This window comes from Dendroctonus ponderosae, unplaced genomic scaffold, assembly GCF_020466585.1.
Source record: "Dendroctonus ponderosae isolate FM_Combo_2020 unplaced genomic scaffold, Dpon_F_20191213v2 Dpon_F_20191213_4, whole genome shotgun sequence".
NCBI classification, from domain to species: Eukaryota; Metazoa; Arthropoda; class Insecta; order Coleoptera; family Curculionidae; genus Dendroctonus; species Dendroctonus ponderosae.
The window spans coordinates 3954220-3974218 of NW_026018611.1; the positions used below are offsets into that span (position 1 = coordinate 3954220).

The following is a 19999-nucleotide window of genomic DNA, read 5'->3' on the forward strand; positions in this document are numbered from 1 at the left end:
CTCTAGGTGATAGTTCTTGATTACTTTTTGATAAATAATTCGTTCTTATTGCGAAATAGGAGCACTATTTATCAATCTGTAATAAAAGACGTGTGGAAATTCTGTCTTTTTTAAAGACGAAAATTTTTGAGGCGAAATACCCAAAAAGAAGTTTGGAAAAAAATGAATCCGCCTCAACAATATAGAACTTATCTACCACTAGAGAAGTTTGCTTCAAACTCAACGTCCATATTCAAAATTGGAATAAAAGTAAACTTATTTTTCGTTTCGTCAAAGGTTAGTTAAAACTGCTCTAAATCTTAACACAAATTTAAGGCAAAACAGGGGCCACATTCCATGTGGCCCTTAAAACACCACCGCGCACATTTGCTTCACTTTAAATAATCCAACTAAGAAACTGGGGCTGTGCTTTTTACGTGCGATGCCGCACATAAGGCTGCTTATCATTTATTTAATGGCGAAATTAGAAAATCCAGGACATAACACTTCCTTCCGGTTTAATTCCATGCGAGCCTGGCAATATTGCACCCTTTGTTCGTATTCGCCTTAACAACCAGACGAAATTTTCACGGAACAGCATTAATTAGAAGAACGATGTGGTTTGAATTTTGCACCAGAGAGACTCTATATTATTGTTCAACATTTCGGTGCCAAACAGTGAAACGGGCTCAGTTTAGAGCGAACATCGCAGCTCTCGTGTGGAAACGTAGTTGAGTTATTTTCGCACATAGAACGGCAAATTCGATGGGACGTGTGCGATGCGTTCGTGAATTAGCGATGCAATGTTTCGTTAATAGCTAGGCAGCACTCAAATTGAACCAGATAACGGTAAAATGGAGTGTGTTTATCAGTAATAACGGCCCGATGGTTCATAAAAGTGGGCGCGTTTTTTTGCCATCGAATGCTTTCCACTGAGAAGTCTAAAAACGCCGTGTTTGCGGTTACGATTTTAAGCTTAAGCAACGATTTTTTCTTAAAAACTGAAATCGCGCAGTCTATTAAGTTGTAAACCCAAGAAAGAAAAGAACGCAAAGATCTCATTGCAGAACCCGCTGAAGACTTCAGAACTGTAATTATCGACTTTTTAGTCCACTATAAGCTGTTTTGATAGGTTGCAATCTTTAAACCACGATATTTTCCATCCTATATACCAACATGTGCAGAGATTCTTAGGTTGAAATAAATCAATTGAGCGGAAACAACTCGCAAGTGAAAATTTGATTTTCGGGTGAAAATTTGATTTTTGGGCGAAAATGCCAATTTAAAAAAAATATATCAGGTTCTTCAAAACACCTCGAGTTATACATCATTTCCATCTCGAGGAAGCGATTAATACAAAGAGCTCATTGAAAAACTTGTTAAAAGCTTCACGTCTGAAATAATCAGACATTTTTCTCCTATTTTATGCGGTTTTGAGCGTCCACAATCTTTAGCGTATGATATTTTTGCAATTATAGTTCTAAACACTGTATATATACACATAAAGGCGCTTCTCAGGTCGAAAGCTATGCAATTAGCACAAAAAACATGCATGTGAGATTTTGATTTTGAACCGAAAATTGTCTATGGGCTGAATTCGATGTTGTCAAAAGTTATCAAGTCTATCGAAATACCTCAAATTATACATCATTTTTACCTTAAGGAAGTGAGAAATGCTATGAACTTATTGAAAAAAAACGCTGGAAACATTAGATTCGAAATAAGAGACATTTTTGGCATATTTTAAGCAATTTTTGATCCGTCACGGTAATTAACCGATGATATATTTCCTATTATAGATCAAAGTAATTTAGATATATATATTGGGAAACTTCTTACGCCGCAAATATTCGATTAAAAGGGCAGAAACACGCAAGTAAAAATTTGTTTTTTGACCGAAAATTTCATACGATGTGAGCGTCACAATTTCCTTCAAAGGGCAGTGAAGAATCAGACATGACTGAACAAAAAACTGTATAAACTATAGCTTTGAAATAATCGACAATTTTGAACTATTTAAGTGATTTCTGATCTACATTTAGCAGACGATATCTTCCTTATTACGGACGAACTTATTTAAAAATGTATCTTACAGAGCCTCTTAGGTCGAAAACAATGAATTGAGCTGAAAAACACGGATTCCAAATTTATATTTTTGACTGAATCTCTCAAAACGCCCAGAAGTACGCATCATTTTCTTCATAAAGTGCCTAGAAATGCAACGAGCTCATTGAGAAAAACGCTGAAAGTTTTAAATTCAAAATAATCGACATTTTTGGCCTATTTTAAGGTATTTTTGATCCTTCACGATCCTTAAGCGAGGATAGTTTTCCTGATTTTTTGCAAAACATTTACAAATTTATATTGAGAAGCTTCTTAGGTTAAAAATAATACACTGAGCTGAAAAAATTCGAAAGTAACATTTCGATTTTTGGCCGAAAATCTCATAGGGAGTCGGATTTTTTTTTTAATTTCAAATCTCAAAATGCCCCCGAAAAATGATTCATTTTCATCAAAAATAGGCGATAAATACAGCGAGCTCATTTAAAAAAAACTTGAAACTTTAGATTCGAAATAATCAACATTTCTGGCGCACTTTAAGCGATTTTTCAGTTACTTCGATTGTTTAATATAGATATGACATATTTTTTCCTATAGACACTTTCAATTTTATATTATAAAGTTGCTTACCTCAAAAGAATCCATTAAGCTGTGAAAAATGGAAGTAAAATTTTGATTTTTAACCGAAAATTTCAGCAGGGTGTAAACTGCTTTTTCGAAAAAAACATCGAATCTATCTAAAGTCCCGAAATCTACATCATTTTAAATAAGAAGAAGCGAGGAAAACGACGAGATCATTAAAAAACGCTAGAAGCTTTATATTTGATATAATAGACATTTTTGGCCCATTTTAAGTTATTTTTAAGCACTCACCAATATTCACAGACGATATTTTCCTTCTTAAAGACCACATTTACATATGTATATTAGAAAGCTTCCACAATCGCCCAAAATTTTGCATTTCCTGTCCTGTTTAGACGCAGAAGTGTGCCGATTTTTTTGAAAAAATTGACCCTTCCAAAATCCCTCAAACCCTAAACAGTTTTCTAAACTATTTAATTATGAACCGGAGGATAAAGTTTAACATTCGTAATAATACATCTTTTTCACACAAGTTGCAACGCGGAAGGTTTCAAAGGAAAATAATTTAAACCGAGGACATAAAGGACAGTTTCCTTGCAATCATGCAATGCAAATTGATTGATTTTTCGAAAGCCAGCTTCTGCAGGCCGTTGATTGAGCAACCCAGAAGTATTAAAATTTTAAAGCAAATTGTAGCAGAAAAATATTTTCAATGGGCTGATTTAAAATATATACATTTGGCATTCCAAATCGGCTTTCTTTCAATCCATAGGTGTGTCTTAGCATAAATAATTCTGAAAATTTCTTTATGAAATATGTAGTCCGAATTTTAAAGTATTATATTATATTTGTATTTATTAAAATTTATTTTATTTAAAATAACTGTTCTTATGCCTTGTGGCTGAACACTCTGTACTTATCGATAGAATCACCAGAATATGGAAGTCGTTTAACCAAACTGTTTCCAAAAGTCCCTAGAAAAATTGCCAACAAAAACATGGACAAAACCAGCAGAAAAAAGTAAACCCGACTATTTTTGACTCACGTTTTAAATGCAGTGTTTTAATTTAAACGGCCAAAATGCGTGTAGTTTAAATGCAAAAACATTAATTTAAATCACATGTAAAGGTACTTCTGAAAATAGCCGCTTTAAAAACGGTACAAAAACACAGCAATATAATTATGTAAATTGCAATAATTATTTCCATTAATTGTAAATTAATACAACATGTTGAAAAAGTGATGCTTCGTCAGCAGCAAAGCCAGTTTGAAATTTAAAATGGAAATGGAAATTGGCGGATTTTGTATATAAATTTAAAAAAACATTGCAACAAATGTTGAAATTGTAGAATAATTAATAAAAATGTGTAACACTAGTTACAGTTTAGAAAGGCTGCAAAAATAAACTTATGCACACTCATTAAACATAGTTTATATTAAAAAGAGCAATTGTATCTTAATCCCTCCCATATTGAAATTCAAATCGTTTCCCACGTAGAGTTTCAATCCCATGAATTATTCATAGAATGCCAATAATTATTGATGCCATGCCATCCGGGATAGGAAAAGCCGCTCAATTAATCTAGCCATAATTTATGTAATTTATCAATCAATCCATTATAATTTTATACCAGACTTTTACATGCGGGCAATAATTTATTATTCAGATTTTGACGAGACAACCACCTCATCAGGTAATTCAAGTAATATTAATCTGAGACAAGTTCAGATCAAAACTTCAAGTAAACAGATGATATAATAAACAAAAACACAAAATTCCAAAGCAAATTCTAAGAATACTTTGCCCTTGAGCGAAACGCAAATTGAAAACACTTTAAACTGATTAGTTCCTTAGAACGTCGGTCCTTTTTCCATATCAGAACCTTGATGGATCGGCAGTAATATTTTAGAGATGGTTTGCGCGACATCCATTTTGAGATTAAATAGAAAAGTAAGGTCTTCCCGAAACCATTCTCATATTGAACGCAAAACTCTGGCAATATATCAAAGTTATTCACGAAAAAGCCGGTAGAAAAATAAAAATGCACTTGAACCCGGTTCAAGTAAGCGTCTTGTGTGTTAGATGGAAATGGATGTTGCTGAAGAAGTCATAAATTCTCCTACAGAGTTTATAAAGTGGTTCTTTTTGGAGATTGCTACTACACAAATGTGTATAGTTGTTGCCCAAACAGAGCTAAGGTAATAAATAAGGCTGCGTTATATTAGAGCCTATTTTTTTAAATTGGTTTATACAAAGGAATTTTAAAAATCGTGACTCAAGAGAAAATTTGGTCAGTTGTGTGGTGCCTTTTTTAATTAAAACTGAAATAAATGATGAATCGAGTTTTTGCTTTTTAAATTATGATCAGTTTCAAGAGCTTCCAAGTGGGGAAATGTTTGGAGTTGCTTGAGTTGATCAAAGCAATTTAATTTCAAATCTTGGAATGCTTTAATATAATTTTTAAATAACGAAAAATAATCTTCTTGGGGCTCAATTATCTATTTATTTTGGGCCATCGATCAACCCCGGTTAAAAATACTAATAGCGTCAGATTGCGAGCTCGTTGAAAAATAAATTTACCCGATTTTCGCTTATCAAATATTAGCTCTTCAAGGCGACCTCAATCAATATTCAGGAACTGCGACACATTTTCAATAAATTACTTGATAAATGTCAGCCCAGCTTCTCGAAATTTGAATAATGTGCTTTTTACGTGTTGATTCTCGGTTTTTCACTTTCGAACCAACGTTTACTTTCGCATTAATGGCATGCTCTGATTCAGCCAACCAGATTTATATCTTGAGCATATTGTGAATAAATAGTGCATGGAAGTGAAAAAGTTTTTAAAAGTCGAGAGTTTTGAACCGATTAAAAATGCCATTTTAAGGGCATAGAATCGGGAGAGCAGGAAAAGTATCATGTTGTATGTTAAGCTCAGTTAAAAATGCTCAATGCGAGTTACTTTGCAGGTGATTTTTCTCAATAAAACTCGAAACTTTCCAGCTTTCCTCCACCGAGTCAATTTGTCAAAGGCGAAGCCTTTGACCCAAGACGCAACCAGTTTATTTCGCATCTTCAGCTTTAGCAGTTGGAAGTTAAGAGTTGAATTTTATCGTTATTTCCCAGCAGGGCTTATGAGGAGAAATCAGATTAGATTTATTTTCAACTTAAGAAACACGCTTAAAGTACTTTCCAGTGATACTTTCCAGTTCTTCAGCCGATTGAACCTCAGGAAAACCAAAGGCCCAAAAAACATGCACAAGATCAAACTCAAAAAATTTGGAGTTTTGTGATAATTAGACTCCAGTTTATGACCACTTTACCATAAAGCCCCAATTTGATGAAAAAATTGTGTGTGAAGTGGTTACGAATGAACAATAAAAGTTATTACAAAAATTGTAACAGTGAGGTGATTCTCAAAAAAATTTCCCAAACAAGATAAGAATTTTATGTGGTGCCTTTGAATACCCCTGCAGGTTCGATAAGACTTCTGCTTCTGGTACAAATAAATTATTTATGGAAAAATCTCCTCTGATTGCTTTCGCTGTTAAAAATGTACACGTTTTGTTTCCGAATTCGGACGCAAACCGTCTGTTTTATTTATCTAACAACTTCTTGGCTGACCTTAACTGGGAATCAAGCCAAAGTAAATATTAAATACTACAGTATAGTGCAAGTCGCGTTACTGTCTACTCCAATTCAGCTATTGTTTGCTGAATTTTCTCCGACTAAAGGATCAACAAATGTTTGCTTCGTTATGCCTGATTTTCTCCGCTTTGCAACCGATGCACTAATGTTTACTAATTGCAATTTTATGACTTTGTGTGCGATTGTTATTTAAATATTAATTGCGCATTGTATAACTTTTACTATTTAGTTATCTAAGCATAAAACTGTTTTATGCATTCGCAAATTTTAAGGATAAAATGATGAACTTTAGTCACCCTGAGGGCACCAAGGAAGTTCTCAACGTACCTGAAAAAAAAACGTAATTAAAACAACCACGCGAAAACTTGCTCTTCTAATAAGCTTCAGTTTAAAAATTCATTAGAAACTGAGATTATTCGTTGACCGCTGAATTTCCATTCAGGATTACACAGCTGGGGAAATTGTAGGCGAAATCTCGTTCCCATTATATATAATTCCACGTCCAGATCGCCAATTCCCTCTTCCAAATTGCGGCAGTTAAAAGCTTGTGGACAAGATGCAATTTCCACCCGACCACCTAATTCCGTTTAATTGGGACATTTTCATTTATCCAAGATAAAGTGCATTGTCGTCCATCGGTCAGCTAAAACCTGGATGGGGCAGTTGCCATTCCGACGATGTTTACTTTTGCCAAACTGAAAATACTCCAGTCGACATTCAAGGTGGCCTTAAAAGGAAATACCTGCTTGAAGCCGAATAGAACCGCAATCCCTTAAAATGGAAAAATAACCAAACAGGCATCCCTGAATGAAAGTCCGCTACCTTCTCGTTTCCTGGACGGCGAACGCGGACAGGACAGGATGCAGCTTTTAAAGGAAACTGCAAGGGAACTAAATCGAATTATTTACATTCCTGCTGGAGCGCCATTGTGTTCCACAAGCAGCCGAATTTAGGGCATGCATAATATCTTGTGTTTACTTAATATTCTCCGTTGTTTGTCCTGTCCGGGCCCTTAAATTCACGAAAATTACTGCCAACATGCAGATATTGCCCGTGAGAACTGCGATTCATTGTCGTTGAGTCAAAGATCGTGCGAATCATTACCTACCTTGATGCGGTTTTGAGCATTGAAATTAACTTTATCTGCTGATATTAGCAAATTTATATTACTAGATCCATGTGGGATTCAGTTGCGGAAATATTCAAAGTTGAATTTTAGATAAAATATTACGATCCAAAAGACAGCTGGGGATTTTGAAGCGTTTCCACCATTGATCGATTCATGGAACCGTCATGCAAAATATCATTGAAGCTCAGAAAACTTATTTTTTCATTTTTGAAATTCTTTACTTACAATAATTCATCTGGTTCTTTGGACTCGTGAAATCTCAATCAACAAACCTTGATGAAAGTCGACAGTTTGTGGAGAAATATGTTTCTTTGTTGAATTGCGCGCCTGGTTTTCATAAAACTTCGACATTCCTTTTCATTTGTTATTTTTACATTTTTATTTAAACCATTTTATTGGAGCAGTATGCAGTAAAGGTGCAATTTGCAGTACTCTTTCTGAATGTGGACGTCAGTCAGGAAAAACTGTGATTTTTTCTTTTTGAAGTAAACTCTTTTAATGGTATTGTTTGTAAAAGTAGATTGGGATGCATTTTTTTCAAAAAGTGAGCTTTACTTCGGGAAAATCCGAAATTTTCAACCGAATCTATACCCGATTATCTCAGCACAAATAAAGCTTCGTGTCTTGAAAACTTGTCGATCAACACAACTAAAAATGCCTGGTTTTAGAAACGTTTATGTATAAGAAATAGATTAAAAAACTAACGACTTAAAATTGTTTAAAGAATATACGTTCGAGACGCAATTTAAGGACCTTGGCAAAAAAAACTTACAATTATTTTACGCAACACTAGAAGGAAATAATTCTAAATGGATTATTTCAGATAAAAAATTGTTCCAAATATAGAGAATGAAGTTTGGAAGCAACAAAAACTAACAGTTCAGTTTTTTAAGGAGAATATTTCTAGTAGTAAACACAGTTGTTGGCTCAGTTTTCACAGTTTTTCACATTTTTGCTCCACTTGCTCATTTTGCTCAAACCATTTTATTGGATCAGTCTTATAAAAGTGGCATTTGCTATATTTTTTGCTAAAAGTAGACTTCTGTAATGGAAAACTCTACTTTATAATTTTAAACTAAATTTAATTTAACAGCATGCTTTATAAAGGTGGATTTTTATTTTTTTTATATTTACTTCGTTCTGAAAACCCCGCAATTTCTAACCGAATCGAAGCCTGATTTCGGCACAAATCAATCTTCGTGTTCTGAGAAATTTTCATTGACACAACTAAAATTGCCTCGTTTTAAGAACGCGTGTGTTTCAGAAATATTCTTAAAAACTAACGACCAAAATGTGTTTCAATAATATGCTTTCGAGAGCCATTTTAAGAACATTGGCAAATAATAAATTACAATTATTTTACGCAACAGCAGAAGAAAACAATTATAAAAGTATTATTTAAGATAAAAATTGTTTCAAATATAATGAAGTTTGGCAGCAATAAGAACTAATAGTTCAGTTTTTTAGGAAAATATTTCTAGCACAGTGGTTCGCTTGGTTTTCACAGTTTTTCAGTATATTTTTGCTCAATTTGCTCACTTTTATCAAACCATTTTATTGAATCAGTCTGTCTTATAAAAGTGGCATTTGCTCTATTTTTTCTAAAAGTAGACTTTTGTAATAGAAAACTCTACTTTCTAATTTTAAACTGAATTTATTTTAACAGTATGTTTTAGAAAGGTGACTTTCGCTTTATTTTTCTAAATGTTCACTTTTCTTTTGAAGAACAATTTCTAATCGAATCTAGGTCTGATTTCAGCACAAATCAATCTTCATGTTCTAAGAAGTTTTTATCGATACAATTAAAATTGCCTGGTTTTAAGAACGCTTGTGTTTCAGAAAAATTCTTAAAAACTAACGACCAAAAATTGTTTCAAGAAAATACTTTCGAGAGCCATTTTAAGAATCTTCGCAAATAATAAATTACAATTATTTTACGCAACAGCAGGAGGAAACAATTCTGAAAGTGTTTGGAAGCTTGAAAGCAATAAGGACTAACGGTACAGATGTCTCAAAAAATGTATAATTTATTAGGAAAATTACAGTTCTAATTTCTAAAGTTTAAAATAAAAGGTTGGTCAAATTTCCCACCGTAAAAGGCTGGTAAGGAAACCAGTAAAATAGAACTGAGTGAAAAGAACTAAACATGCACCTAAATACTCATTCAATAGCCAGTAAACCCGGTTAATACTCGATTCGCAACTTTCCATTAAAAGCACTTTACCAGCCAGTATTAGCAAAACGCAGTTCGAGAACTACGTAAGAAGATTAAGTTAAGCTGCCCTCCTGAAGCACGTGTGTTTCTAATTCGGATTTAAAGAGCTCCGATGCCAAATCAATTGAAAGTTTTTAAAACGAAATGTCGTCCTGGAGAAAACCCCCATTTAATAAACGAAATCCGCAAAAAGTTTCACCTCAACCGCATAACGAGGCTTTTAGAGGTCAAGACAGTATTTTCAAAGACCTAATTTAACATGCTCTAAGCCCCAGTTGCTTTGTTTCCATCTTCAGTTGCTATTAGCAATATATTCCGGTGCAAATTGACGGTTTTCCTATTAAGAAAATGATTGTTCAAAAACGCGTCCATCCATTGCTTGGTGTTCCTAATATCTGCATTGTGAACACTGAACAAACGAATGCAATTTACAAATATCTCTGGGAAAATCGGCGCTGTTCGAACGGCGAAATCTGCGCTATCCATTGTGAACCTTCCGAATCTATTGCATCTTGACGTCTGGTCAATTTCAGTATCCAGAAAACCGTTTCTGGGACTTTCCGCAGATTCGGTTTAACCATTTGTTAGCCCCTATCTGGAGGACTGAAAGAAAATTCCGCAATAGTGAGTTTTCATCTTCACTATTTCGATACGAACTGAACGAACTGAAGCGCAGCCAAAAAGTCAATTTCCGCCTCACAATATTTTGCCTGTTTATTTTGGGGATTCCATCAAGTTGAAAAATCAACTTCATTACAACTATTATGAAAAATGCAAAACTAGGACCTTAAGCAAATAAAAGCAACTTTTACTCCAACTCTGCAATCGGCTAGTTGATTAAAACACGGGCAAGCAAACAATAAAAAAAAATCAATTTGTTCATCAACTTTCGGCATCAAAGAACGCCTTTCAAACACATACACACACTCAGTAATTATGGCCTGAGCTAAAGTAAAATAATTCAATTTTACTTGCTTCGCACATCCAGAATAAAAATGAATAAACCTCTACGAAAAATATGCTTTCATTGAAGCCTTAACAGCGACAGAACGTATTAATTAGTCTGAAAGTATCCAGGTATATGGAATATGACAGCGAGAAATTCCAAAGGGGAGAGTTTTGGGCGGATTTGATTTTACCAACCGCTAACACCCCGACCCGACAACTTAATTTTTCATTAATTCACTCGGAAATTTGGGGGCCGGAATATGCGGCATCTAAATGCAATTCTCATTTGGATGCAAGAAAATTAATTTTATCGACCTTAATGTCGCAAAATGGCACTCAACCTCAGTCAGAGAAACACAACTCTAAAATGCTCCGTCTGCTGACACGTTTTAATTAATTACTTTAGCAATTTGCTCTACTTTCGAAACAGCATTTTTATTTCCATGCCCAGAATGGAGTAGCTATTTTACATAAAGTTAAACACAAGCTATAAAGTAAATTCAATTCTGCTGAGGATTGTAATTGAGAGAACTTCTCGCTGCTTCAAAACTGAAACAAAACAGCACCATTTAAAATATTCAGAAGGGATTGGAACAGACAGCAGAAAACACCCTGCTTGGATATACGAAGTTGGGTAAAGTGTGTGCACGCTTAGTTGGTTCCATATGCCGTAATTTTGCTCAATTATTAATCACCGTGATTATTTTAGTTTTCTGTTATTAAAACTATGAGTGCCAGAAACAAGATTAGCATAGCATTGGCATTAGAAGCTCCTTGCCTGATTTGACTACTAAAAAGCAAGAATTATTGGAGAGTCATTGATGAAGAACCAGCTGCTCAAAGGCAAAGCTCAAATCAAGTCACAAATTGTGCCTAGAGTAAATCTCAAAAAACTAATAAGAAAGAAATGTGACTTATATAAAACTTTAATGAGAAAATGGAATGAAGCTAAACAATAAAATAAGCATTTCCCTTAAGTACAGTTACGACTAAAGAAACAGAGAAGCAATTTGCATAGTTCGACACATTACCTCGACAACATACATTCAGTCGCATTTGCCATATTACATTAACTTGCACAAAACTGGTAAAATTTCTTCGCGAATTCGCATTTTCCTAATTATTTTCGCCGATGTCGAACACCTAATTTGGTCTTATGGCATTCTTCGCTCGACCACGATGTTTTCAGGCTCCAAAAATTAGGCAGGCAAAATCATTAAATTTTAATTAGAGGACCGTACCAAAAACACTTTGCCAAATTCTCCGAAAATTGTTTCATGAATATTAAAAATGACTCGCCAACATACCGAATTAATTCTGGTTTAATTGAATACGTACAAAATTTATGTTGATTGTTCGCTATGTTAATAAGCAACAAAAAATCGTTTCATATGGACGAAATGATAATGTTATAACAAAAATTATATAGTTGGAAATTATTGGAAACATTTCAATATGTCCATCCATCTATAATTATACTGGGTAAATTAAATAAGCTTGATTTAATAGTGTTTCAGCCAATAGTTTTATTGTAGCTTCTTAGCATAAAATAAGTTTTCAAACTAAATTACTGTATTCTGCTCGAAATGCGGGAACGCACGGAAACAACATCGGAACGAAAATCGTTGTAGAATCTAATGGGATGCAGAAACGTATTTTGAAGCGGAATTTTATACATTCATTTCGTGAGCGAGGCAAAAGTAGTGAAACTTATATGGCAATATAAATGCAGCTTACCAAGAATTTTAATTTAAAACGTTAAGTTTACTCTTAGAAAAATAAGATCGATTCGCTCCTGTTCGTCGAAGAATGAAGAATTTATGGCAACTCTGTTAATATTTATTTTGTTTCTGATGAAAACATGAACCTTAAATAAACCCGATATACCTATCAATTGCAGGTGAAACTTTTAGGCAGAACGAATGCAGGAAATTATTCAGGCAAGCAACATAGAGGATTTCAGTGGTTCAAATGTGTGCGTTTTTCAAACTATTTATCATTGCGTGTAAAATGTGGCGGCATCTGCAACGAAAACGCTTTACGGGAGTTATTTGCCAGTATTTATTGTGTAATTTATTTTTATGTTGATGTTGCAAAAAAACGAAACCTACGACAAAAACCCTGATTTAAAAATGCTCGGACATTCAAATAAAATTTACAGCATTGAATGTTTTGCCTTTTACGAACAGTTTAAAGATTGGGAAAAACACCGTACGGCTTTCCGTATCGCAGTCGTAACTAAAAGTATTATTTGATTGCAAAATGAGTTTGATAGATCGCAAAAAATTCTATAATTTCTCCAAGCCATTTAACCATTTTTCCATATTGTTATTTATACTTTTGCAGGCTTAATTCGCCAAATTTAATAGACTGGCACTGGTTCTGGGACTATTGGCTTGTGGCACACCCAAGCTTTCTTTTAATCAAGAATGATTGAACTGAACAACAGTCGATAAAACTATTTTTGGCCCAAAACCCGTGGCAAAGGTTGCAATACTTTTGTGTAGGCGAAGATACAATTGAATTAAATTAATATATTTCGGACTTTCAATCAGTTATTGAGCGGTTACCGAACTTTTCGCATATAAATTAGAAATATAAATCCAACAAATAATTTCATACCCTCTGCAAGCTACTGGGGCAGAAAAGAACAGACAAGTTTTCTCATCAAAGTAATTTCAAGTTTATCACGTTTTTTTCTGTGTTGTCACTCGTTGTTTTGTTTTCGTCTCTCAAAGGGGACAAAATTCACGGACATTTCACAGCGTCTAATTATTTTCTTTTAAAAACGGGCGTTGCGTAATTAAATCGGACGTCAAAAACGAAAAAAACACATGGCTTGAATACCCAGAAATCATTAGTTAATAAAGTGTGTATTGGGTGTTAATAATCAAATCAATGAAAAAGTGTGATTAAAGTGGAAACGTGACTGGGAGTCCAGTTGTTCACGTATTCTTTTTGAGCTTTGGAAGCTAGTGTTGGAGGCAAAATTCGGTCAATTTTCACTCTTAAAACGATTTTCTTATGCAAAATAAATGCGTAATTTAATTGAAAACATCCGTAAATTGCCCTGAATCATCAATCGACCACATTATACAAATACTACCTAATTCAAACATAATTTCTGGTAAATTTTAAACAAAGATGAGCAAATGCCATGGACTAGTTTGCCATTTTATGTAATAATTAACGATGCATATTTGCTGGCGATAATTAACGACATGAACAACTCCTCAACTCCGACCTTAATAGACGCAAAGCAATGTATTGGATTCATAATCCATTGCATTGTGAGTACTTTGCTTGAGTGGATTTCCGCCCGAGCAATAACGCTAACGAACATTGGAGAAAATCTTTTCAAATATTTACTCGATTTCATTGCTGCTGAACGGTTCATAAAATAATTGAGATTCGGCAGAAAAAAAACACGTTCGATCTTTCATCAGTGCAGAATGATTTTTTTATAGATTTGTCCGTTTAGTGAACGTTACCAAGCCCTGAAGCAAAGGATCTGAATCAAAATAGGTGCGAAAACGTCCAGAAAATCAAGGAGAAGTTTGTCTAGTTTGGGTTTTTTTTATTTAGAGCTACAAAATTAAAATTACTCAGTGCAACAGAAAAAACCTCAAAATAAGTTTGAATCACAATGTTTATTATTTTCAGTTTAATAACCTCGGTTCTTAGGTCGATTTGTTACATGCGATAAAAGTGACAGACAATTAGCGATTTCTTTACAAAACCCCGATGTTAAGGACAAAACTGTCTGGCAAGAAAGTCCATTAAAAAAGTAATTACGTTTTTGCTTCAAAACAGTGGATTTGAAGGAGAGTATTTTCACTCGCCATGCTTCAATGGTTACTTTCATTGGAAGAAGGCAGCAGGAAGTAGAGCGCCCTTTGAAGGTGAAAAGAAAATGAACGAAAACCATTTCATTTTTATAACGAGGTGTATTTTAGTGAAATTAACAGGGTTTAACTGCAGCGGCCCATTGAACTGCTGCCATTAACTTAAGTAGATTCCAGTCAGTTGAAAAATGTGAATGAAATTAAATTATCATTTTAAGTAATTGGCTGCAATCTTTCGGTTGCTTATGAATAGGGCCTTTTATGCTGACCATTGAAATAATAAATTAAAAATTATTAAAAGCGAACGGAGTTTAATGCGAAATTTTTGCAGTCGGTTGACTCAAGTGGACTCCCAAAAAAATCGCAAAAAAGATTTTTAAGAACAAAACACAAAACACAAAAGTGAGATAAATATAGGAAAAACGTAAATTTAAAGAGATGCTAGTCGAATTTAAAGGCTCACCATTCAGCACTAACCGCTTGGTAATTTGAATCCGTAGACGTTTAACCGCTGTTGCATAATAGTGTATAAATAAAAACAATTTTATTTAGATGTTTTTTGGAAATGGCAAGAGCAAAAACGGTATGAACTTTCGAACTAGGAATTTGAGAAGACGCAAGGATTTAGTTAGAAATTCTAAAAATCACTTCAATATTCGATAAATTTTACATTTTCCTTTTATATAAATACCAAAAATCAAGTCCACACAACTCTAATTGCAAAGGAAAAAATTCGTTTATAAAATTATTTTTGACACCAAAAGTGCAAATCTGCGTTGAAAATAGAGAAGGCAATTTCCCAACATTTTTTAGAAATTTTTGGTGCATAAGTAGACTTTTGAACCAGAGTATGAGGAGAAACAACAATGGAAGGATTCAAGTTAGAAATCCTAAAAATCAATTCAATATTGAAAAAATCGTTTCACATAAGTACAGAATCAATATAACCGTCCAAATAAGTCAAAACCCTAATTGCAAAACAAAAAAATGTTAACAATTTTATTTTTAAGCAAAAAGATGAAGAAATTCAACTTCTCGAAAATGTTATAGAACATTCTTAAGCATGAATGAATTTTTCAACCCTAATATGAGAAAGAACAAGAATGGAGGGACTCAAATTGGAAACCTCAAAAATGTTTAAATTGCGATTAAAACAATTCCTTCATATAATAAGCGAAATTAGAAAATCGTACGAAGCAGTCAGACAAAATGGCTTTTAAACAAAAAGCTCAACTGTGCGATGAAGATGAAATGGCGTTTTCAACCAGAATATGTCAACCAAACTTTCCACAAATCTCTTGTGCATAAAAAAATATTTAAAGCGTAATTGTTCAAATCGAAATTCGAAAAATCGCTGTAATTAATGAGAGAAAGTAGAAACCGGTCTAAGGAAGCAAAAACTTAAAAAAGAAATGTCATAAAAACGCTTTTGAAGCGATTTTATGACAAGGGAAAATTTCTCAAATTTTATATAAGTTTCCTCTGCATAAGAGGATTTTTCAACCAGAATATGAGAAGGCTCAAGACTACAAGGATTCAAGTAACAAATCCTAAAACTTACTAATTCAATATCCAAAAGATGTTTTCACTTAATTTCTCAATCTAAAAAATCGTTCAAAGAAATTTACACTCTAATTGCAAACAAAAAATGTGTTAACAATTTTTTTTTAAACGAGAAGATAAACGTTGAAACTATGAAATCGTGCAAAGCAGTCAGAACTCTAATTTTAAAACAAAAAAATAATTTTTCACACAAAAAGCCCAAAAATGCGATGAAGGTGATAAAAAAAGGCAATTTTCCCAAATTTTATATAAATTTCTGGTACACGAATCGATCGAAGGGTTCCAAATTATAAATCTCAAAAATGTTTAATTCGCGATAAAAAATCTTCACTTAATTAGCGAATCTAGAAAATCGTCCAAAGCAGTCAAAAACAAATTGGAAGACAAAAAAAAGTTGTTATAAAATATTTAATCAAGAAAGAAAAGCACGCAAGTTCACTCCACTTCGATCGATCGAAAAGTTTCCTCAAATTTGACAGAAATCTCTTGTGCATAAAAGAATTTTTGTAGCAGAATTGTTCAATTCGGGATCCAAAAAATCGGCTTACTTAATTAGGGAAATTAGAAGACCGTCTAAGGGGGTCAAAACTTTAATTGCAAAGCAAAAAAAATGCCAATACAACGCTTTTTAAACCAAAAGCGCAAAATTATGAGTAGACAGAAAAGGAAAATTTCTCAAATTTCATATTTATATTAAGTTTTCTCTGCATAAGAGGATTTTTCAACCAGAATATGGGAAGGATCAAGGCTAGAAGAATTCAAGTAAGAAATCCAAAAAATTTTCTATTGAATATTTCACATGATTACCGATTTCGAAAACCGTTCAAACCAGTCAAAACTCTAACCGGAAAACAAAAAATATGTTAACAATTTTTTTAGACGGAAAGGTAAAGGTAGAATATTAAATTTTTCCAAATTGTTTAGAAGTTTCTTGTATATCAGTGGATTTTTGAACTATGATATAAAGATCAAGAATGGTTACTTACCCAAAAACCTTTTCTTTTGATTGCATTTATCGATTGGTAAATGCGAATCTAATTTCAATGCCCCGTATATTCTATATTATTACAAGTGTTACGTCCGTCATATCGATTAGTTGGGATCACAAAAGAGCATTTAGACAGTATCAAGTAAGATTTAAAGAAAAATATAAAAAATTATTCTCAACGTTTTTAAATAGACGTTTTTGTACATCGGGCGACTAAAACGTAAAGCGCTCTAAGCCGCGTTGAAGTGGCTTTATGTAAATCAACCTTAACACCGTCCTTAAGAGAAAATGTCACTTAAAACTAGTATAAGCGATTATAAAGGAACTAATGACTAAAACATGTAAGACGAATTATTGAGAACTCAAATGCACTTGGCCATTATGAGGAAGACCGGATTCAAGACATCCAATATTAAAGCTAAAGCGCGGAATGTCCAAATGGAACATGTAGCAAAGCATTGAATTATGTAATAAAGCAATTTATTATGATTTAAGTAGACAGTAGACGACATAGATATAGCACTCGGCTCTCCATAATTAAACCCATGTATTAGTTAAACTAATATACGACTAGTGCGGCTGGTTCACATTCTATCGTCAGGATTAATTACTTTTTGTTTAATTATAATGAAGTAGTTCGGTGGTGGGATTAGCAGCCCGGAAAGCAAATAACCGCATCCATCTTTGCACCTTCTCGCCAGAACGGACAGGATATTCTCGGCTTTAGACGGAGATTTAAGCCTCACTCTGTGGATCAACTCGTGATTACTGCATCGGATTCCCAACTGCTTTCGAGAAGAATTACACAAAGTGCACAACGGTATTCCTCAAGCCGATTAACGCGTTGTCAATTTTCAAACCACTTCTCTGGTGGCGATTTATTTGAATCTCCTATTGGGTGTGTTTTGCGTAAGAATTCTACTTTGCTATAAAATTATGTTATAATGTTGATATTTGGTGGCAACAGATGCCTATTGTTTATCAGTCAACAGATAGTGGCTCTATTTCTTGTCATAGTCTTTCAGTGGTATTATTGAGTAAATGAATACTTTTCACTGACAATTATGAGATGATTTTTACTATATTCAATACTGAAACCGCACAGTTTTATAGCTCAATAAATAGAGTGTTTTTATTTTCGTGTTCTGCTATCATTTGCTCATGGTTTTATATAAGTTTTTTGGGAGTTTCATCTACATTTTTGCAATTTATTGAAACCCAATCAATTCCAATTAACTCATTTAATTTAGACACATAAATTGCCGTTTATCTTTTGTACTGGAAAACCGTGGAAGATTGCTTTTTCCCCAAATCCATGAACGATTTGAGAGCAATTGATGTATGAAATCGCATTTTGCCAGCACAAACTATAAAAACTAACGTACTCCATTTTCTGGTGGTGAATTTGACGGCTCAGTGATTATCGCCAGCTTATCTGCTGACGCTCCAATTTATTTAATAACTATCGTAAATAATGCTGCACACTGTAATTGGATTACGCTTTATAACCGTGCAATATTTTTCCTTACATTGTTAATGGGTACTCGGCAGCATTAAGAATCTTATTTCATTCTATATAAATTCCCGGATAAAGAAAGAGAGCCGAAGCACAAAGGGCTTTGGACAATATTCGAAGTTTTGCGCTCATTAAAATGTATTAGATGTCTTTGCAGTTCGCGTTTAAATTGCTTGAGCTTTAAGTCTTGTTTAGCGATTAATTAATATATTATCGGGAAGTAAATAATAAAAATGTAATTGATCGAGGAACTGATTGCTGAATTACCATTAGGTTTGTGCTCTTAAAACCGTCTAGAAAAAAATTCTTACCTTCGGTAGCTTGCCGAGTAGCGGAAACCATGATCAGCCACAGCAAACAGCCAATCCGTCCAGCCATCATCAGAACAATTGTCTTCACCCGCATTGAAAACTAATAAATATCGCAAGAAGCACACATTTTCCTGAGCCCCTTCAATCACCAAACTTCCAGTCTATAGAATCGACTGTCTGAAACAAATATAAACACATTTAAATCGGTTTATCGGGTTTCCTTTGCACATCCAGATGTGAATATTTTTAAATATAAACAATGTAATCCAACGGGGACTTTTATGTTTATTTTGCGGCTAACCGACCCACACTGTTGCCCCGCAAACTTTTACAACGATCGCAAACTTCAGCATCCGCTTCATTAAAAAGTTAATACAGTTTCCCATACACGTGTAAACATCAGTAAACACTCTAAAGATGCAAAGAATCACTATGGGAAGTCGACCAATGGAAAATGTTGTTTTTTACTTACAATTTTGCAGAAGCCGCTTGATGTTTATTCTTGGACTGAATCCCTTATTTTTCCTTGGCACCAAGCGAGGAAAACAAAAAGTTTTCTATTTTCCATTGAACTTTGACATATACGGACATTTTCATGAATTTAATGATCTACTCAGCAATACAAAATAAACACTTTTAATTTCTACACATTTGCACTCTAATGGGTTACAGAAAAAATGTGCATTATGAAGAATAAAACACGTTGAATATCTTCATAAAAGACCCAAGTTTCGATGAGTTTCTTCAAAAGCGACAAATATGCAAATTGCTAACGCTATGGTCTTTAAAATACATTTTCCAAACAGTTTTTCAAATTCTTAATGCGCCAAAATGGTCAGTGGCGAATCTTCAACTTTCAATATATAGAAACTATTACAAAATTACATTCATTTGAATCTGGTGAGTTTACGTGCCATAAACCATCCTAGACAAAGCGAAGCAAGTTGAACTCATGTGAATTTTACAATTTTCTTCACCTGAAATTTCTGTATGAAATTCTGCCGCTTGCGATTTCCGCCTTTGGGGAAACATTGATAGAAACTTTTTTATGAACACGAATTGGAAGCACGAGTTGCTTTGTTTTCATTAACATACGAAACTCCAACTGCAGCAAAACCGTTCCACTCCACCAAATCAGTGAAACCTCACAAAATCAGTGAAACTAAGTGAAAAATAATGTTTTAATAATTGTTGTCAAAGGCTTTTCAAGAGT

General features: G+C 33.8%; 1 protein-coding gene across 1 annotated transcript in view; it reads right to left on the reverse strand.

The window, feature by feature from the left end:
* The window catches only part of LOC109546859 (lachesin), a 168579-nt gene that overhangs the window by 138434 nt on the left and 10146 nt on the right, over positions 1 to 19999 (reverse strand). Inside the window, exon 2 of the mRNA XM_048665721.1 lies at positions 18787 to 18963. Coding sequence (XP_048521678.1) covers positions 18787 to 18880 — 94 coding nt within the window. The 5' untranslated portion in view covers positions 18881 to 18963. The remainder of the gene's footprint in view (positions 1 to 18786; positions 18964 to 19999) is intronic.